This window comes from Vitis riparia, chromosome 4 (genome assembly GCF_004353265.1).
Source record: "Vitis riparia cultivar Riparia Gloire de Montpellier isolate 1030 chromosome 4, EGFV_Vit.rip_1.0, whole genome shotgun sequence".
NCBI lineage: Eukaryota > Viridiplantae > Streptophyta > Magnoliopsida > Vitales > Vitaceae > Vitis > Vitis riparia.
Window position 1 is genome coordinate 19,578,684 of NC_048434.1, and position 22,426 is coordinate 19,601,109.

Below are 22,426 nucleotides of genomic sequence, written 5' to 3' on the forward strand. Positions count from 1 at the left end.
ATCTCTTCTTGAACCATGTTGTGACTTGTGCAAGAGTAGACAAGGAAGATGAGATCACTGATTAGTAATTACCATGTCCATGTCCTTCAATCCCTATTATATTTGCCTGCATTCATTCAAGATATAATTAAATGTTCACAGTTAAAGAGGGATGATGAAAGCATCCATGTGGGCAACCATCTGCGAAACACAGGTCCACATCAGTCGAGGAAAAAGGGTGGTCGGTCACCTAACTGGGTTTAGTGGGGGGTTAGTATTAATATTAGTTTTGTGTGTCCATGGCCTGACGATAGCCTAATACTTAATGTCCAGTCTTTCTTGCCACTTGATAATTGATTATAATATGGGGGATAAAGTCATGAGCACGCTTGATGCATTAACAGCTAAAAATAATTGAAATGGAGATGAAACTCAGCCACCCATTTCAAAATATGTATATATTGGGGCAATTGTATATATATATATTAATTATTAGCATTATCTTTATGGATAATGAGAGAGAAAAGCTAGGTAGGTAGCATATATTGTCATAGGAAAGAGAGAGCAGTTGCATGGGTTTGAACTTCGTGAAACCAGGAAATGTCACCACAATACCTAATTAGAAACTTTAGCTAGCTATTCTAATCATTTTCTATGCCGAATGGTGCAATGTCATTTTCCTTAAATTTAGTTCGGGATTCATATGAATTATTAGGTACCTAGTTTGAGTAATAAATTTTGTTTAAATTAAAAAAAAAAAAAGAAAAAAAAGGTTAATGCAATGGAAGGGGGAAAAAAGTGGGGAAATAGCTTTAGAAAACTTTGAACGTTAGGTATTTTGAGCATTTTTAGACTCCCCTGCTTCATCTAATATTGGGCTTGGACAACGACAGCCCAAGGGTGAATTGTTAGGAGCTCTATCTCAGACTTGATGGTCAGTAGGCCCATTCAGCTAATGTGGGCTTTTCTATGCTTTGGGCTGATTATGGAAAATATTGGGCATCCGCCACTTCAGTAAATTAAAGAAACTGATGTAGTCAGTAGTCCTACTAAAACAAGTGCAATTTGAAATTTTTGATATCCATGGAAAATGTACTAATAAGAGATCATATCCACCGGAATATATCCGGTACAATTTAGGTCATTAAATAAGGATGCAAATAAATGAAATCAAGATATAAAGGTATAAATAAATGAGATCATGTTATAAATAATGAGACTAAAAGTTATACACATAATACCACCTAATTAGTGGTACATTTTCAATAGGTATCCAAAAAAATACCCTTCATACTATAGTTAAGCTTTATTGATTTTATGAATATGCTATTTCTTTTTCCTTAACTTCTAATTAATAAAAATACATCTAAATCAACCGTTTAAGTTTTATTTTTATGTGATTTATGATTATTTAGGATTTAATAAGTTTTTTTATATATATTAATATATTTTGTAAATTTTATGAAAATAATTATTATTATTAAATGATAAATTAATTTTTTAAATATAGTGATTATATTTTAAGCTAAAAGTTTTAGATATATTTGAAAAATAATTTTATTTATATTTTTGTTTTAAAAACATTGATATTAAGACCTAAATTACCGTGCATCTAACCATATTGGTATTCATTCGATTTTTACACCCCTTGCTTAAACCCAAAATCCTGTTCTGTTGAGCTACGAGTAGGAGTAATCAACTGAACATAGGGTAAACAGATTTGGCGATGTCATCAGAGCTTGGAACCTCCGAAAACCCTAGAAAATGGCGGTTCACTTGGGAAGCTCAATCTCACATCCCAACCCTCCGATTGTTTCTCTTCAATCAGGGCACCAAACCCTGCATTCAATGCAAGAATCTGAAAGTCGATTTGAATTTCGAACGGTCATTACTTTTAGTGAGCTGGTTCGAAGAAGAAACAGAAATGTCATTTAGGGTGCCGGTTCCAAGGGTTTTGGTTGACATTGAATCACCGATTAGTTTTAGAGCCATGGAGGATCACATTGAGGTTAAGCTCGTCCTGCTTCTTCCCGTCGATCACCACATCGTTTCGAACTTTAATTCCATATTGAATATGTCGGAAGCTACCTCGCAGCTGTTTTCTATGGATTCTGGTAAGCTTAAGTTGTCGATAATCTTGTTTATCAACTGTTTATTGAATTAGCTTTCAGTTGGCTTAACCCCCTGCTTGGTTGCTGAGAAAACTAAGGAGAAGAAAAGAACTGAAATTTTAATTGTGATTCTATTTTTTTTTTTATTGACGACAATTCTGCTCAACTAAGCATATATGTGTGTATGTGTATGTGTATGTGTGTGGGGGGTGGGTTGGGTTGTGGTTGTTTTTCTTTTCTTTTCTTACATTTTCTCAACCGTCGACCAAAGAATAAATTAGAAATGTGTGAAATCGTGATGTTTTGGTTGGTTTAACCATGAAAATAATGAAATTTTCAATGTGAATGGTTTGATATCTTTGGCTATTTGAATGCATTTTGCCATAGCTGACCTGTAATGCTGTCACCTTTTAAAATAGACGCATTTTTTTTTTTTAAAAACCAGGAGGAAACCGAAGTACTCAATTTTTTTAGAGGTTGGTCCAAATTCGTCTGAACCTTAGGTGGTGAAAGTAAATGTGAAGGCGATGATGTGAGCATTGAAATTGGAGATGGTTCCTATCTCCAAGATGAACTTAAGATTTGAGTTTAGACTTGCTAGAAATGGAAAGATGCAATTGATGCTATTATAATGTTTATAACAAGTCATGGCATGTAATGACCTATTTCTCAAAGTTGGCTCTCAATTGATCTCTCAAATTTGATAGAAATGCAATCATCCAATTTTTTTTTTTTTTTTCTATAAGTAATCAAAATTTCATTAAAAAGCTCCTAACAAAAGCAGTGTAGCCAAGTGCAGAGGAAGTACACAAGGCATGTTCGTGGTCAGAAAGGAAAGCTAAACAATACCTTAAGCTCTTCCTTAAAAGATAATTCAATCAAACAAGGAGCCAAACACATTCTCTAGTACAACATTAGACCTAGGAAAAAGAAAATCTATCAAGAAGTTTTCATCGTTTATCATGAACTTTATTCTCTTGAATCTTTCATTTCACTTGTTCAAATGGGCCACATCAAACAAAGAGGAACAGGCCTTTAAAGCTTTTTTCAACTCTTCCCCATGAAACTGCCATGCCAACCAAAGAGCAGGGAGCACCCACAACACCCCAAACATAACAAATAGCAAACCCTATGGAAAGAAAGTACTAACTATGAAGCACCAACCATGATTCATAAGCCGATTTGAGGTAAGAATCTTCTCCCAAACAACTGCCCAGGCCAAGAAGAGAGAGAGAGGGAGATAATATGATTAGTTGGCTTCTCATCCCACTTGCAAAGGAACTGACTAGGAAGCACCAACCTTGTTTCGTAAGCTGATTTGACTAAGAATCTTCTCTCACATACCCTCCAGGCAAAGAAAAGACTAATGGAACCCAAACCTTCTTAGCAGGAAAAGAAATATGTACCTTGCGGAAAAAAATCTGGAAAAAAAAAATATAATTTTGGTTGAAAATTTGCCATTCTTAGTCATCCTCTAGCCCATCCTGTCAGGAGAAATCTCTCTTCACAGCCACTGATTGGATGCACTCAAGGAAATCTTGCACCATCCCCTCCTCCCTTTCCTGGAAATTTCTGTTAAAGCTGGGGGATTAGTGATCCTGATTGGCCCTCCTCTTTCAAAGATCAGCAACTTTAACACTTCCATTACAAGCAACATCAAACAGAAGCACAAAAGAGTTTTTAAATGATCACTTCTCACAACAATTCTCACTCCAAAATTTGATTTGAATGCCATCTCCAACAACAATGTTCATACAGGAGTGAAATGCTTCCCATCCTTTTCTAATTACTTTCCAAAGACCAATCTCATAATCACTTCACTCCACTCCTCCCCTCAACGATAAAGGGGCCCAACCTCCTTTACCTCGCCAATTTTTCCCTGGATGACTGCCCTCAAAAGAAAATGTCACTCCTCCATAAAACTTTAGAACCGTTTTCCAAGTACGGCCTTGTTTAGCACTAAGAGAAAGAGAGGCTTCAGATTCCTAACCCTCTTAATTTCTTAGAGCAAACAGATGACCATCTTACACTGGCATAAAATAAATAAGAACACTTGAAATGGTGCTTTTGATCAGTGTAAGTTTCCCTCCCTCAGATAGATGTTGCATCTTTCATCAAGCTGGTGAAACTTTTCCTCAACTGAATCCAAAATCAGCTGTGACTTAAATGGAGCACTCAGCTGTATCCCCAAGTAAGTTTTTTTTTTTGATAAGTAAACAAGATATGCATTAGAAAAGGCTAAACGCCACAAAGCATACAGGGAGTATACAAGACGGCTACAGCCTCAAAAAGAGAAAAAGGACCAAAAAGAACTACCTCCCCTTAAGTGGAAGCTATCCACTCCAAAAAACCTATAAGGGAGAAAGACTCTTCACCTAAATACACTTTGGCCCAATTCCATAAGTTACAGACAAAAGAATTCTTTAATTTCTGAATATTCAACGCACCCCCCCTAAAGGCTAACCTATTCCTCTCCTTCCAAACCGTCCAAAAAATACACAACGGAATGGATTTCCAAATCTTTTTCCTTTTCTTCTCTACAAATAAACCCCTCCAGGAGATTAAAGCCTCCTTTACAGTTTCTGGGAGGACCCACTTAATATCTATCAACCCAAAAATGATATCCCATAGGGCTCTAGTCACTATACAGTGTAAAAGAATATGATTTACATTCTCTTCTTCACAACCACACAAAAAACAACAATTTGGGAGTTGCACCCCTCTTATCTGGAGTCTAGCCAGAGTGAGCACTTTCCCCTACGTAGCCTCCCAAGAAAAAAGCAAACTTTAGTTGGCACCCTATCCACCCATATTCTCCTTGCGGGAAACACTGTGGCATTAGGCTTGTCCAATAGCCTGTAAGCTTCTTTAACCCTGAAAAGACCATTTCTTCCCTGCCTCCATTTAACTGAGTCATCCTCCAGGGAAGGCCTATGACCCCTCAAAGTATGGAGCAAATCACCAACCATATCCATCTCCCAATCATTGAAGTCCCTCACAAAAACAAGATTCTAACCTCCTTGGCCCGAATCTTGGTCCCACATCTCCTCAATCGTAGCGTCTCTATGCGCGGCAAGGACAAAAAGATTATTGAAGCATTGGGACAACGGAGTATCAGTGCACCAACTATCTTTCCAAAATTTTTGCGAGGCAAAAAGAGAATCCTTGTTGTATTTGAGCTGGATCCTCTTTTGGTTTGAAGCGGCATCTGGTTTAAAGATTAACTTGGACAAAAGTGAGGTCATTCCGGTAGGGGAGGTGGAAGGGGTTCTTGATATGGCAGCTGAAATCGGGTGTAGGGTGGGACAACTGCCCACAATTTACTTGGGGCTGCCGCTTGGGGCGTCTAATAGGGCCTCATCCATTTGGGACGGGGTGGAGGAGAAAATGAGGTGGAGGTTGGCCCTTTGGAAACGCCAATTTCTGTCCAAAGGAGGGAGACTCACGCTTATAAAGAGCACGCTGGCCAGCATTCCTTTGTATCATATGTCGTTATTCCGTTTGCCTAAATCAGTGGCAAAAAGGCTTGAAATGATTCAAAGGAATTTTTTATGGGGAGGCGACAATGGGGGGAACAAGGCTCACCTAGTCAAATGGGAGGCGGTGTGCGCGGACAAAGAAAAGGGAGGGTTGGGGATAAGGAAGCTTGTTTGTTTGAACAAAGCACTTCTAGGCAAATGGATTTGGAGATTCGCGCGTGCAAAGGAGGAGTTTTGGAAAAAAGTGCTTGAGGCTAAGTACGGGCAAGAGGAGTTTGGGTGGAGGACTAAGAAGGCAAATGGGGTTTTTGGAGTTGGGGTTTGGAAGGAAATATTGAAGGAGTCCGATTGGTGTTGGGAGAACATGGTGTTCAAGGTGGGAAAAGGCAATAAAATAAGGTTTTGGTTAGATCCTTGGTGTGGAAACAGTGTGCTGTCCCAAGGATTCCCGGACCTATTTTCCATGGCTGCCCAAAGGAACGTCACTGTGGAGGAGTATTGGGATCAGAATGTGGGTCAAGGAGGGTGGAATTTAAGGCTGTTAAGAGACTTCAATGACTGGGAGTTGGGGTTGGCGGGTAATCTATTAGTAGAGTTGAGGTACCATAGAGTAACCTTGGAGGAAGACGCGGTTTTTTGGAAGGAAGGAGCGGACGGGCTGTTTAAAGTAAAGAAAGCGTATAGGGTGTTGGATAATGCTGATGGTGCGGATTTCCCTCATAGCAATGTATGGGTGGGCAAAGTGCCAACCAAAATTGTTTTTTTTGCTTGGGAAGCTACATGGGGGAAGGTTCTCACATTGGATAGGTTGCAAAGAAGAGGGTGGCAATTCCCTAACCGGTGTTTCTTGTGTGGGTGTGAAGAGGAAACAATCAATCATTTATTAATTCATTGTACAGTGACAAAAGGATTGTGGGATATCATACTTGCGTTGTGTGGTGTACAGTGGGTGTTTCCTTATACTGTTAAGGAGGTCCTTAGAAGTTGGAAAGGCTCTTTTGTGGGGAGAAAAAGGAAAAAAGTGTGGAAAGCCATCCCGCTTTTTATTTTTTGGACAGTTTGGAAGGAGAGGAATAGGCTTGCTTTTAAGGGGGGAGTGTTAGCTTTTCAGAAGTTAAAAACTTCGTTTGTGTATTTTTTGTGGGGTTGGGCTAAAGTGTATATTGATATGGAGTCGAACTCCCTTATAGACTTCTTGGAGTGGTTAGCTTCCAAGTAGGGGTTGGGTTGTTTGTTTTTTGCTTAGGGGTTGTAGCCTCGTATACTTCCTGTATGCTTTGAGGTTTCTTGCCTCTTTTTCAATACAATTGCTTGCTTATCAAAAAAAAAACTATCTTTCCAAAATTTGATTTTGGAACCCTTCCCAACTAGAAAAGCCAAATTTTCCCAGCACCATTCAGATTCTTTCATAATCTCCTTCCAGACCCCTACTCCAGCCGCCCCACTAGCCTTCTTAGACCTCCAACCATATTCCTCTTGCCCATATTTCGTAGTAATCACTTGTTTCCAAAGGTTATCCTTTTCACAAGCAAACCTTCAAGTCCACTTGCCCAGCAAAACTCTATTCAGAGTGGCTATTCTCCTTAATCCTAGCCTTCCATTGAGTTTTTCTGTACAGACCACATCCTATTTAACTAGATGAACTTTTCCCTCCAAGTTTCCTCCCCCCCATAGGAAATCTCTTTGGGTTTTCTCCACTCTTTTAGCAACGGACTTGGCCATTCGGAAGATAGACATTTGGTAAATTGGCATACTAGCCAAGGTACTTTTTATGAGAGTGATCCTCCCCCCTTTGGAGATGTACTGTCTTTTCCAAAGCGCAAGTCTCCTCCTGACCCTCTCTTCCACTCCATCCCACATAGAAGTAGCCCTATTGGGGACCCCTAAGGGGAGACCCAAATAATGAGAGGGCAGAGACCCCACCCTGCACCCTAGCTCAATTGCCATCTCAAGAATCTCCTCCACTTCTCCAACTGGAATGATTTTGCTTTTGGCAAGATTAATTCGAAGACCCGAAGCCGCTTCAAACCAAAAGAGAATCCAGCTTAGATGAGAAACTTGCTCTTTGCTCGCCTCACAAAACACAATTGTGTCATCAGTAAAAAATAGGTAGGAGATATTCAAGGAAGTTCTACTACCACCCCGAATGTTGCATCCTGATAGATATCCCCCCTCCACCGCTCTCCTGATAAGGACGTCCAGAATCTCCATTCCCATAACAAAGAGATAAGGGGATAAAGGATCCCCTTGACGAAGCCCTCTAGTGCTAGGGAAAAACCCAGCTGACACTCCATTAACAAGAATAGAGAATTTAGCAGAAGACACACAGCTCCACATCCATCCCACCCACTTGGTCCCAAAGCCCATTTTTTGAAGGACCTTCATTAAGAAATTCCAATTGATGCTGTCATAAGCTTTTTCTATATCCAATTTGCAAATAAGGCCCTTTTCTTTTCTCTTCTGCCACGAATCTATCACCTCATTAGCAATTAAGGACGCATCCAGAATTTGTCTTCCCATTACAAAGGCATTCTAAGCAATAAAGACCACCTTACCAATCACTTTTTTGAGCTTATTAGCTAAGACTTTAGCCAAAAGTTTATAGAGCCCCCCCAACAGACTGATAGGTCTAAAGTCTCCCAGATCCTCAGCCCCGCTTTTCTTAGGTATCAACACCAAAAAAGTATTGTTGAGGCTCCTAACAAAGGAATTATGCTCATGAAATTCTTTAAACATCTCCATGATCTCCTCTTTGGTAAAATCCCATGCGTTTTGCCAGAAGGCTACAGAAAAACCATCCGGGTCAAGGGCTTTATCCCCATTCATCTCCATCAACGCCAAGTGGATCTCAATCTCTGCAAATGGGATTTCCAGACTCTCTGCTTCTTACTGGCTGATGCAACCCACCGGAATTCTACCAATATCCGCCTGCCAAACCATATCTTCAGAAAGCATCTGCTGAAACGAATTCACAACTCCTTCTCTCACCTCCTGCTCCTCTACTAGCCACTCCCCATTAACCTTAATTCTGTCCATAGCGTTGTTTCTTCGATGAGCACTTGCCATTCTATGGAAGAACCCCGTGTTTCTATCCCCCTCCCTTAACCAAATCTCCCTTGAGTGCTGTCTCCAATGGGCTTCCTCCAACAGGACCCATTTCTTAAAGGAGTCTTTAGCTTCCTTTTTTAATTCAGCTTCCTCCACAGTCAAATTTCTCTCACTTTCCACCCGATCCCAAAAATCTGCTTGTTGTAAGGCTAAAGCTTTATTAGTTTCCAGCCTCCCAAAAACCTCTTTGTTCCAAACTTTCAGTTTCTTTTTAATTTCCTTCATTTTAACAGCCAATCTATAGCTGGCGTTGCCCCTGACTTCAATTCCCTGCCACCAGGTTCTAACAATGTCTTTAAACCCCTCAACCTTCAGCCACATATTTTCGAATCTAAACGGGGTTGGGCCTCTTCGAATTCCACCCCCTCTAACACAATTGGGAAATGATCAGAAATTGGCCGAGACAACCTGCTCTGAGTGACTCCACTAAACTGATCTAACCAGCTAGGGGAAACTAAAAATTTGTCTAGTCTTGCCCACGCCTGATTATTAAGCCCCCCATTCCAGGTGAACTTTCCCCCCTGAAGAGGCAGGTCCACCAGCTCTAGATCATCCACAGTCTCTGCAAATCTCCTCATAGCTGAGTTGATTCTTCTTTGGCTACTCCTTTCTTGTTGAAACAGAGTGATATTGAAATCCCCACCGAGACACCAGGGATCATCCCAAAGGCCTCTTATTGCCCCAAATTCCTCCCACATACCCTCCCTTTCCACTTTGGTAAAAGGACCATACACTCCCATAAAAACCCAAGTAGCCCCATTTTCTATAGTCTTGAATCTACAAGACAATGAGAAATGACCCTCTTCCCAATCCAAAATATCCAAGACCCTCTTGTCCCAGCAGATCAAAATGTCACCCGCAGCCCCCTCCGCATTTAGGGCTCTCCAATCTATAAATCTCTCCGTGCCCAGGCTTCTCACAATGCCCTCCGACATCTCCTGAATCTTGGTTTCCTGAATACACATTAGATCCACCCTCTGGTCCCTTATATAGTTCTTAATAATTTTCCTCTTAGAGCTGTCATTAGCTCCCTTCACATTCCAACTTATAATCTTCAGCTTCATTGGGCAACTATCAACCGATTCCCTTTGCCCTGTGAAGGACCTTTCTGCTTATTCCCCCCCTCATAATTGACAGAGCATTCTAGCTTCTTAAGTTCCCTTTCAAACTTGGACTTCTCCAAGAGCTCTTTGTTGTGTATCTTTTCCCGCCTCTTTCCGATTTTAATCAGAAAATTCAATATCTCCTTTTCCAGCCCCTCCGTAGAGAATCCCAGAAATTGGCTAAATTTTGCTAAGCTACAGTCCTCCCATAGTTCCTCTTTCTCATTTTCGGAATCTTGAGATCCAGAGGCACCAGTATTCCCCTCCTTGCCCCTAACCTTGTCTTTGTTTTTGTTGGCCTCTCCCAACTTCCAGGATCCATTCTCGTTCTCAACGTTCCCCTCATAGACTGTTAACCAAGTAAGTTGACAGCAACTTTACCACCTTACACCCAGGGATTGCCACTAGCAAATCCAAATTCATCAACATCTCCTACCAGAATAATCTCCCTCTATTGAAAATTAATTTTAAGGCCACAAATCACCTCAAAACAAAAGAGTGTCCACCTTAGAAACAAAAACCAATCATGATGTGCATCACAAAAGAAGGGAATCATCAGAAATAAATAGGTGCAAAAACTCTACTCTCTTTCCACCTCTCCCTCCCGTCTTGAGATCTATAATGAAACCACCCCCCACGGTTCTACTGAGAGAACAGCTCAAGGTCTCCATGACTAATACAGATAACAACGGGTAAAGGGGATCATCCATCATCCTGGCACATGCTACAAGAACTGAGACATAAACCAGTTGGTTTTCCATTAACCAACATTGAGATGCAAGAGCCTCCATTTTTTTTTTTTTTTTTAATTTTGTTAAATTATACTTTCTTTGTCAAATTAAAAGAGAGTCAAATCCATCCTTCATGTTGTTTGTTTGTAATGAGTGAAAAATGTGAACCTGTATCAATGCCCTTGTCTTATAGAAGTTTGTCTTAGCATCTCCATTTCTTTGCATCCTTTTCAAACCCGATGAGATCAGTTTGCAAATTTCCCTTATATCTTTTTGATTGAAAAAAGTTGAGGTGGATCAACCTTGATCAGGGTATTTTGGAAGTAATCTAATCTAATTAATATAATTACCGAACAAACTGTTTTCAGCAATGGTTGAATTTGCTTCTCCTATTAATTCAATTGGGATAGAGCTCAGTCTTTCTTGCTTTTGTTCTTTTTGTTTGTCCTACTGTTCTTTTCAAGATTAGCCTAAGCATGGAGTTTGGTTTTGAAAATTGGTGGAAGAAAGTCCTATCAAAAAAAATTTGGTGGAAGAAAGGCAGCATACTTTGTTAGGCTACTATTTGGCTCTCAGAAGCAGGATAATGAAAAAGAAAGCCGAGGCTTTAAGAGTCTTTATAGAATTAAGGCCTTTGAATATTTTGTGCTTTTATTTCCGTCTGCAATTTTACCATATCCAGCACATTATTGTGCTTGCTCAATATTTCCCATGAAAGGCATGCCATTGCTCTAAGCATGAAACCTATCATACACTGGAAGGAGTTCCTGTCAAGTTTTTTGTGATTGGAACAGTTTGGAAGCTTTTCACCTATGAAAAACCCCACTGGTTGTTGGAACAGTGTGAGCTGAGACAGGCCATGCCTAACCAGTTCTTGGTACCTTAGTCTTTAGAAGAATCTAGAAGAATGTGCTTTTTGGTAGGCTCTGATTTATTGTTATCTTGTCCTTTCCTCTATGCCTTGTTTCTAATCTGCCATGAGTTTTTGGTTCAGATATAAAGAGTCTATCTTCCAGAGGAGAAGTGCACTTCTACTGCAAAAGTTGCTCAACTAATTTAACTAAAAAGCCTCTCAGGTAGGGTTTGTCCCCCCAATTTATGCCTATTAAATTGTCACTTTCTATTTTCTATCATGCTTGTGCTGCTGTGCAGATGTTGGATGTATTTATGACATTGCCTTTGAACTTTGAGTTGTTTGACATGCGTTTTATCTCACTCCTCTTTATTTTTATGTTTATCTTTTGGCCACAAATATTTCTTCTTACATAAATAAGCAAACCAATATGGTGTCTAGATGCTAATCGCAGTAAAGTCAGAGTGGCCAGTAAATCAACTTAAAGCATCATACTTTTGGTTCTTAATCCATGACTTTATTGATAAACGATATGAAGATTTTATTGTCTATAGCCTATCAGAAAGATCTTTTGCTTTATAAAATGCATATCTCCCTCATTCTTTGCACAAATAGTTGTGAGGGTCTCATTGTTATACCTTCTTGTGAAAACACTGCCGATCTTATCTGAGGTTTGATTTAAAGATTATTTTAGCAGTTTCAGGTCAGGGTAGGGCAGGGCAACCAAGTTCTGTTCGATTCTGAAGATTGCAGTTTGGCAAACAGCCCATCCCCCCACCTGCCCTGAGTGCTGGCCCCTCATACCTGTCCAATTGTGAGTGCAGCAGCTTAGTTTTTCAATCTACCCATACCATTACCATCCCCATTGAGAATTCTCTCTGCCTATACTGTATGTTTTGCCGGATGGCCCCATTGAGAATTCTTTCTGGTTATGCTGTTTGTTTTGCCCTGTGGTTCCTAGATTTTAGATCATTGATTCTTTGAGAATATCCCCTTTTTTGGACAGGCTACCAACCAGAATAGATTAAAAAACGCCTGCTAAAAGAGTGGGTACAACCCAAATGCACATGTATACAGATCCCACAAGAATATGAACTCTGCTGATTGAAAATGTGTTAGGTTGCTCCAGGGAATTAGAGATTGTGTGTTGTTATATACAACGACCTTATCTCTCTCCACACCCACCTCTTTTTTTTTTTTTCTTCACTGAGGTGGGTGTGTAGAGACAAATGATGAGTGTTTTTTTTTTCTTTTTTTCTTTTTCTGATAAATAAGCAAAATGAATATATTGATAGCACCAATGAAACTATACACCAAGGTAGATAAGACAAATGTAATAGGTGTCACTAGGCTTTGCCAACAAGAGAGAAAACATAAAAAAACTACTCCCTCCCTTACCCAAACCCTACCCAATCGACAAAATCAATTAAATACATTGATGCTTCTAATATCTACATCCTAACCAATAACATCATACTTCTAAGCAGTGTTTGAAAAATCGCAATTTTTCACCAAAATATTGGAAAAAAGTCACTTATCAGCGGTGTCTGAAACAAAATCGACCATGGATAATCTATCTGGCGATTTTTCAGGAAATTTCCCAACTTTTTCGGTCAGTCAATTGACGGTCAACGTGCTGCTGCCCGTTCAAATTTCACCTGTGCCTGCCCCTTTAAATTTCAAATTTTTTAGGTTTAAGTTGCAGTCAAGGGGGGTTTAAGCTTGGTTACCACCGGACCAAGTTCTCCTTTGTTAATATATGATGATAATAAATATGTTAAAGTTCATTATTAAAAAATAAATAAATAAATTTTAATTTTTTTATTTTAAATTTTATTTATTTAATTAATAAATGTATAAAAACTATCATTATAATTTTCTTAATAAATATTTTTTAATATCATTTATATGATAATTAAATATTAAAAAGTCATATATGCATCATCATTTATTTTACATTATTAAATGCATTTGAATTAAATTAATTATAGTTTTAATATTAAATGTATCATCATTTATCTCATTAATCATATTTTAAAAAATTACTATCACTTCACTTTTAAAAATTTTTATATTTATTCTTTTAATTTTGAATGTTTTTGTTTAAAAATATTAAATATATAAATTTATTCAAAAAATACTAAAATATAAAAATAATAATAATAATAATAATGATGTTCTAATATTTTGGTAGGAAGATTCATTTAATTAATTGGAAGGTGGTGTGTACTCAAAAGGAGAAGGGGGGCCTTGGTATTAGAAGGTTGGGGTTATTGAACAGGGCCTTATTGGGCAAGTGGGTTTGGAGATTTGTCGTTGAGAAGGATGTTTTGTGGAAGAAGGTAATCGGGGTGAAGCATGGGATGGAGGGGTGTGGCTGGATATCTAAGGAAGCCCGGGGGCCCTTTGGAGTGGGAGTTTGGAAGGAGATCTTAAAGGAGAAGAGCTGGTGCTGGAATAACATGAAGTTCAAGGTGGGGAGGGGAACAAGATCAGGTTCTGGACTGATCATTGGTGCGGTACCGGAGCGCTGTCCAATGCATTCCCCCTGATTTTTGAACTGGCAGTGTGTAGTAATGATCTGGTGCATGATGTGTGGGACCCAAGGCTGGGCCAAGGAGGGTGGAATATCAGGTTGATTAGAGATTCTAACGACTGGGAGCTGGTGCTAATAGAAGACTTGCTCCTTTTGCTAAGGACATCAGAGTAAGTCCAGAGGAGGACTGTGTGCTATGGAAAGGCGGGGTTTCTGCCAGTTTTAGGATTCGGGAAGCTTACAATCTGCTGGCAGCCCCTAATTCTTGTGTTTTTCCGGGAAAAAATGTTTGGGTGGATAAGGTCCCAACCAAAGTGGCTTTCTTCGCATGGGAGGCTACTTGGGAAAAAATTCTTACGTTGGATAGGCTGCAAAGGCGTGGTTGGCAGCTTCCAAACTGTTGTTTTTTGTGTGGTTGTGAAGAGGAAAATGTAAATCACATTCTTTTACACTGTACAGTGGCTAGGACCCTTTGGGATATCGTCTTTGCCTTATTTGGGGTTCAGTGGGTGTTTCCAGAGAAGGTTAAAGAGGCGTTGTTCTGTTGGCGGGGTCCTTTTGTGGGCAAAAAGAGGAAGAAGATTTGGAAGACCATTCCGTTATGTATATTTTGGACGGTATGGAAAGAAAGAAATAGGCTAGCCTTTAGAGGGGGTCTCTTGGCTATTCAGACTCTCAAGAAGTCTTTTGTAAGTAGTCTATGGAGTTGGGCTAAGTTGTATAGGGGAGAGGAGTCCTCTTCGCTTATAGGCTTCTTGGAGTGGGTTGCGACCCCATAAGGGCTAGTGAGGTGTTTTTGTTTTTGGCTCTTTGGCCTTGTGGCTGCTTTGTATACTTCCTGTATGCGGTGCGGCCTTTCGGCCTTCTCTAATATATTTTCTGCTGTTGCTTATCAAAAAAATATTTTATAAATTAAAATTAATTTAATTAGATAAATAATAAATTATTAAGATTGATATATCCTTGCTTACCAATATTTTTCTCTTTGACCATACCTTATGTCAATTACACTTAGAAAATAACTTTAATATGCGTATTTTTATTTATTTTATGATTTTTTATTTTTTCTAAATATTTTCATGAATTTTGAATAATTTTCACCTTACTAATATTTTTGTCAAAATATTTACCGATATTTCCGATATATCCGTAAAATCCAAGTACTGATATATTCATATTTACCGATATTTCAAACCATGTTTCTGAGGAAAGAGTAGTATAGCAATTGAACCATTGGCTCCTCATTTTGGATTGCTCTTCCATTTCTTTCCTTCCAATTCTCAAAAAAAAATGTACAACGAAGCAGTTCTACACACCTTGCATTTTCTTCCCACAAAAAAGTCATGCCACCTAAAAAGACTCTCCATAACTGAAGAATGAAGGGGTCCCAAACAATGCCGAACAAAGAGAAATGCAGCCGTCATAACACCCTTACTTTGGCACAACTCACAGTGAAGGAGGATGTGATCAATTGATTCTATGTTCCTCTGATGTTGGTCTAACATAGGAAAAAACTGGTGTATTTAACAACATCCTTAGAGATCTTATAGTTTGTTAATTTGGCATTGACAAGGCAGGTATTTTTTTTCTAGATCATCTACTTGTTATATGACTATATTTGTGATTTTTCTTGCTAAATGATTTTTTTATTTGGCCCGAGCTATGGCTCCACATGTCTATTGCATGTCCAATTGTATCCGCCATTGGATATATGCATGTTGGAGTATTAAGTCCGACCATAGTACCATTTATGTATCAAAAAGAAAAAAAAAGGTTCACCATAGTGTCCAACACAGATGTTCTTCCATTTTAGAAGTGTGTCTGCTACTGTGATTTTTCTTGCTAAATGATTCTTTATTTGGCTTGAGCTATGGCTCCACACGTCTGTTGCATGTCCAATTGTGTCTGCCATTGGATATGCATGTTGGAGGAGTGTTAAGTCCACCATAGTGCCATTTACCTATCAAAAAAAAAAAAAAAAAAAAGGTTCACCATAGTGTTATAATATATATTGGTCAGATTTAAAAATTCTGCTGCTATTAATGCTACTTTAATGACTTTCATCATTTCATGAAGACTTTTAGAGACTGTTCTTATACATGTTTATTTGAGTTTGCAAATTGCATGAAACAGGTTGAATTTAACCTTTTTTTCTCCCATTTATGTAGTTCTTTTGCTGAGATGCCATCAATCAATTGGCGAGAGGTTGCTGACAACTGGTTTGGTGCTTGTTGCTGTTCATTTGGAGGCATAAGTGAGAAGCTGGTAGCTAGATATGCAAATTCCTATTCATGTGGAGAGGAATCATGCCTATTAGACGCTACATCTGTTATTCTTTGCAAGGATGACCTTGTGGGATTTGAGTTTCCAGACAGGGATGGTGACAAAAACTATGAATCTGAACCTGATTGCACTGAAGATGACTGTATAAATGAAAATATGCAAGATGCTGGAGGCAATCATGATGGAAGATGTGTGTGCCCTACAGTTAAAAAAGAGAAAATGTCTGATCTCAGTGGAAAATTAGACTCCTTGCATATTCAGAAGGAACCCTTTGTTGATAGCCCAGGATACAAAATTATCGAAAAGGAAATTACTGTTCCCAGTTTGGTTGGCACGGTTCCAGTATCATATTTTTCAGAAAATGTAGCATCAGCACCTGGATGTTGTGCTGATAACAGAATTCATGTTCTGAATCATGATAAGGAAGTCTGCACACCTGACACTGTATCATATTTTTCTGAAAATGTAGCATCAGCACCTGGATGCTGTGCTGATAACAGAATTCATGTTCTGAATCATGATAAGGAAGTTTGCATGCCTGACACATCCGAAATCTCAAAGGAACAGAAGGTTGCAAAAGCTAGTGAAGTCCTGGCAAATAAGAAGTCTTTCCTTAATGGCTTTCTTGGAAACATTTTCATGGCTAGATCCTACAATCTTTCAAAAGATGTTGAGTGGATTAAATTTGCATGCACCCAGTGTTCATCTCTTCTGGGAGCATACCCTTGTGCTGATGGTTATGCACCCTTAGATGGTGGAGTTCGATTGTTTAAATGTTATATCTCCACTTGCTTGCCAGTCTGTGAATCAGGTGACCTTTTTAGGTAAGCAAATAGATGTCTATTATCTGCTTTAATTCTTCCACTTAATTTTGTGGATGACACCTGTGGGAGAATCTATTTTTTGGGTTTTGCTGCATTCATCATCTACTTAAGTTAGCCTTTTGTTTTAATTAATTATAAGCTTAACATGTCATAAAAAGTATGGCATGAGTTTGGGTAAAAGGGTAATTACTTCCTGAGTTCTCAAGTATTGAGAGTATTTATCAAATATATATATATATACACATATATATTATGGCTTACAGTGTTAGGTAAATGTGGATAAAGTTGACTTTTACTGGTGTGGAATATAGAATTAACCTAAAAAAACAAAAGGCAGTACACCACCCCCCAACCTCCATCAAAACAGAAAAATAAAAAAAAAAGTAAAAGGAGGTTTTTTTGCTTTATGATTAGCTTTTATGTAGTGAATTATATAGAATTCAACACAACCATTATTGGACAAGGTGGAGTGTATACATATAACCTTTTTATACCAAGGAAAACCAAAAATCCCGCTGCCTGGACCAAGGTTTTGCTTGAACTACAGCCTCATTATGAACTTGACTTTTAAATGCCTAAATTGGTGACAAAAAAAATCCCAGGACTGCTTGTATTGTGTCCCATTAACACTGTTAGTTAGGCCGGGCAATCCAGTTGGTGCTCGAGCACATTATGGTTGGGTCGAATAGTATCCAATCTAACCTGGGCTCTCTGGTTTAGGGTTGAGCCAAATGAATTAGAAAACTTTGATTAAAGAAATATATATTTAAATGATTGATAATTTAACTATATAATGAAGCCTCTTTATAACAAGGTTTCAACCTATAATTTAGTTGACTTTGATTGGTGAGTTGGGAAAGCATACTGCTTGATTCAACCTGTTCATAATCACTAATCAGGTTGTGTTTAAGTTAACCTGAAATCATGTAAGTTGCATGAGATGGCAATATAAACCTCTTTATTCCAGGTTTGTCTTTTGATAGTTAATTTTTCGGTTGATGGACTTAATTGTCATGGTTATGATCCTCTCTCTCACACATATATGTGATTTTCTGCTATCATTTTATTTTCACTCTTAGTAATTAGCATCAATATGCTCCCTAAAAGAAACATTTAATTGAGAAAATCGAAAGGTTCTAAGTTTAGAGGTTGTTTCTTCAGTATTAATGTAGAGTATATGTTTGTTTAATCATCATGACAGGAAGTATACCCTGGAAAGAATGTTCACAAGTCAGCTGTTGGAAAGTGCAAAGGATGAATTGTCATTTAGGACTGTGGTTAGGGATTTGAGAACCAAATCTCCAGTGCTTCAAATTGTTCTTTTAAATCCAAATTCCTGGTGCTGTACTGGCTATTGTTTGGGAACAGAGGACACGGTGGATCCAGTTGCAAACATAAATCTGTACCCTGCCATCAAAGTTCTTTTTTCGGACTGCAGTTACAGGACTGAATCTCAAATAAGGTAAGTTTATCAACTTAGCTCTTCATGCACTCTGTTTTCCTTTTTTTCTTTTTCTTTTCTTTCTTTTCTTTCTTTTTTTTTTTCCCCCTTTTTCTTTCTTATCAAAAACAAATCTACTCTGTTTTCCTTGAACTATCATAATTACAGAGTTCACTCATTGAATTTGTTCCCAATCTGATAAGAAAACTCATGAATGATGTGATGTGAAGGAATATTATCTCCATTGATAATTTTGTCATGATAAAAGCTTCCTTTGTTCTACATCTGATATGCTGTAAATCTAGACTGTTAGACATTATTTGAGTTAGGTTGTAATCCCATTTATATATTATTTCTCTGGCTGTTCACTTCTAATCAGCTATTGAATTCTAGTTTCATAAAGTGGAAATATTATGTCTAATACTATTTTTACACGGACTACTTGGATTGCACCCCTTTTTTTTCTAGGCTATATAAGATGGTATCCCTTTTGACTATTGGAAAGCAAGAAAAAAAATACTATGTTACTTGGATATGACACAATGAAAGAAAAACCAATTAGAAGCAAAAGTTAACATATCCTTGATTTTAAAAAATAAAAAATATAAAACTTTCTGCTCTCCTTGGCTGAAGTTTTTTTTTTTTTTTGATAGATAAAAGGATGTATTTTAAACGAGAAGAGGAAGTACCAAAAACAGTGCCCTTAAAGTACAGGGAGTATACAAAAACAGCCCAAAATCGCAATCCGAGGGGGAAAAGATAGAAACACACCACCTTCCCTTACTTAGAGCCTAACCAATCTAAGAAACTTACAAAAGAAGAAGGGTTCAAAACTATAGACACCCTAACCCAAGACTAAATATTACATGCAAAATAATATTTCAGTTTTTGAAGCAAAAGCTCCTCATCCCCAAAAGTTAACAAATTCCTTTCTTTCAGACTGACCAAAATATACATAAGGGGGCCAATTGCCCTTGGCTGAAGTTGGGTGATGCAAACGAAGAGTATCACACCCTTGATTTAAATCCAAATGGTTAACATCAGAAGCAAAATGAGAGTATTCAATGAGGATCCTATACTCACATTTTTGTCCTGTCGTATCAACACAGGTTTGTTGGGTGAAGTTGAAGAGTCTGGGTAACACAGGATTTGGGTAAAGGGCATACCTAAAACCTTTATTTGAATCTCTTAAGAACATGAATTTGAAAAATACTTGGAAATTACATTTTGTTTAGTCAATATTACTTAACCAAGCTAAATAAGATAATCAAATCATTATTCCTTGTCATATCAGTAGTTTCAAACTGGGAATTTGAACTAATTCTTATCTCTTGAAGAAAATGGTGTTTATGTTGACCTTCATTTGGTTGAACAAAGTGTGAACTGATGATGATGCCATTAATCTCTTCTAGGTTATGGATTATTTAGCAAATAATTCTTGCAACCTATGTTGGGTTAAGAAGATGGGGAACAAATCTTATATTTTAGAAGCGTTTATCTTCATATCTCACTTAATGAGGCTTATTTTAGTTTATCTGATGGGTATTCTATAATGTCTCCTGTATCAATGATATTTTTGAAATCATCTCATTGTAATGAGTAGATTGCCTCTTTCACTTAACATTTTTGTATTGTAGAGATCATGAGGAAGTAATGGGACATTAAACACATGACTGATTGCTGTTGAAGTGTTCAGTTCCCCATGCATGATGTCTTTCTTCCATCAAACTTTTAATGTTGTCAGAGTGTGGGAATTGAGATTGGTGTCACACTAACTGCAGGGATGAAGTATTTTGTGTACTAGGAACCCCAAAGCTTTAGGAGATTTGTGTTGGAGTCACCAACTAGTTCAGTTTGGCTGGGTTTTGTCAGTTATAATCTAGGTTGGGATGAAAACTTCCCAGACCATACTCTACTATTAAGGGGTAACCAATACCAAGAAATTTGTTCACAAAAAGGTTAAAGAAACATACAAAATGTTCTATATATTTTTACATAAGAACTAATTAACTGGGCTGGGTTCAAGTGGATTGCCTTTTGGAAGCCTATATATTAGAATATAAAAGATAAATAAAAGAAAAAGAAAAGTTGATTGCCTTTTGGAAACTAGCTTAGACATAACTTGTTTATAATCTGTTTCAACTTGTAAGCTGGCCCATTTAGCAGAACATTGATCCTAAACCTGTTTCTTGGCACACTGGAAATTTCATGCCAGATTTACCCAACTCTGGTTGTCCAAAGATGGTGGATTTGTATTCTTTGGAGCCAGAAGAAATCAATCCATCTGCACTAAAAATATATGCTTGGAAGAATGCTTAGAAATATTTTAATTGGGGATATCAAATTTTTTGTTGTACATGTAATATCTCATTAAAATACTACTAGAAATATGTCCGACATGACCAAAGAGCCACAAGTAATTATCACATGCTGTATACCATGATTTGCATATTTACATTCATTTTTTCACCAAGTCCATTAAAGATTCACCTAAAATGATTTCCTTACCTCCCACCTGCCCTCTTCTTTTGTGATATGTTCTGCTGTCTAACAAACAAATTTGATGCAGGATGATAGAAGAATGGGTAACAAAAAATCAAGCTGATGAAGTCTACATGTTGGACCATCTAATAAGTGAATTAATTGTATCCTTGGAGGCAGCAATGGATATGTATCCACCTTCATACACCTTCCTACAAGGTTTGCCTTTATCATCCTTGCCGAGGTAATGGTAACCTCTTGATTTGCATTGAACTTTAGTGGGATACCAATTTTATTTTAAAGAAGGGTGTGGATTCACTCCAACAATGGATGGCACTAGTAGTTTCTGCATGGTAAAGATTGGATGTAATTTTGAAGATCAATGGTTCACTCTGGCGATCAGTTTCATGGCAAGAGTTCTAGTTCTTTGCAATATGGTTTTTGTACTCTGGGGTTTGTTATTGGGCAAAAGTCGCAGCAAGTTTCTGAGTTTTCATAAAGGTTGCACGTTGAAAACTTTTGCCTTCTTCCTCTAACATCAATCAAAGCCATCAAAAGAGTGAGATGGTAATCATCTAACTTTATGCATATCATTTTCTGTTTTCAATGAAGTTCATTGATGATATTATCTGTCCACAAATTTAATAGATCATGTTTGTTTTACATTTTCTTGGTCCTTCAATCCCCTCATATTGCATTAGATTGTCATGCAGAAAAGAAAATTTGTATTTGCCGCTCACATCAGTCCAAAGCACCCATGCTGTTTGGAGATGAATTGCTTAACTGTATGCAGACGCAGGCAGAATCAATTCAAGAAGCTTAAGGCTGATCGTAACCTGGTGGATCAGCAAAGAAATTTGAAGAGGCGAATCCAGTTTAGCGATTGGACTTCAAGTTCAGACAATGTGAATGGAATAGAGGTTGAATCTCAATTGGAAAAATTGGAAGTAGAAGTAGCATTCAGTCAAAAAATATCAATAAATGTATAATTAGTTTGCAAAATTGCTTTATTTGTGTTTTAGAGAGTTTTAAAAAAGGTACTATTTGGATAAGTATTATCGCTGCAAAATCATTAAACTCTCTGAAATGATCAGGATTTCAAACCTGGTTAGGATCCCGCCTCATAAATATAAAACAACATTTTAGATGAAGGTAGTGATTACTGATTAATGCTTTGTAGTGGCTCCAAGGAATGGAAGAGAAGTCTACGAGTGGAGCAGAGGCCATACATTTTTTTGTTTATTTGCAGGATGATCTAGTTTTGAAATGATCTAAAACTATAAAAATCCGTACCTCCAAATTCCTCAATAGACTTATATGATATAATATCTATATCTGTTAGTGTGAAAATAATATAATTTTCTAACCATATTAATAATAAAAATTTAGTAACCATGAATGGTAGATGGGTATAAGGTGGGCTAGGCAGGGCTGCCTCAGGAGTGGGGTTGCCTGAGGGAGACAGGGAGTAGAGTGTTTTTGGGTTGGGGTGGGCTG

General features: G+C 37.9%; 1 protein-coding gene across 2 annotated transcripts; it reads left to right on the forward strand.

Moving 5' to 3' along the window:
- Nucleotides 1-1,628: 1,628 nt before the first annotated feature.
- Nucleotides 1,629-22,076, forward strand: LOC117912378. Of its 2 annotated transcripts, none has more exons than XM_034826943.1 (6): nt 1,629-2,093; nt 11,506-11,587; nt 16,069-17,007; nt 18,209-18,469; nt 21,018-21,496; nt 21,631-22,076. In XM_034826943.1, the coding sequence occupies exons 1-5, from the start codon at nt 1,706-1,708 to the stop codon at nt 21,175-21,177; spliced, it is 1,830 nt and encodes a 609-aa protein (XP_034682834.1). In that variant the 5' UTR covers nt 1,629-1,705; the 3' UTR covers nt 21,178-21,496; nt 21,631-22,076. The 2 variants fall into 2 exon arrangements, with proteins under 2 accessions (XP_034682834.1, XP_034682835.1); XM_034826944.1 differs by having other exon boundaries at nt 21,643-22,076.
- Nucleotides 22,077-22,426: the final 350 nt, after the last annotated feature.

What these genes read in the sequence shown, in the direction of transcription:
- LOC117912378 (XM_034826943.1), top strand. Translation starts at nt 1,706, where the DNA reads ATGTCATCAGAGCTTGGAACCTCCGAAAACCCTAGAAAATGGCGGTTC. An exon ending in GCTGTTTTCTATGGATTCTG is followed by an intron (nt 2,094 to 11,505) that starts GTAAGCTTAAGT and finishes TTTTTGGTTCAG; the next exon opens with ATATAAAGAGTCTATCTTCC. An exon ending in AGGACTGAATCTCAAATAAG is followed by an intron (nt 18,470 to 21,017) that starts GTAAGTTTATCA and finishes AATTTGATGCAG; the next exon opens with GATGATAGAAGAATGGGTAA.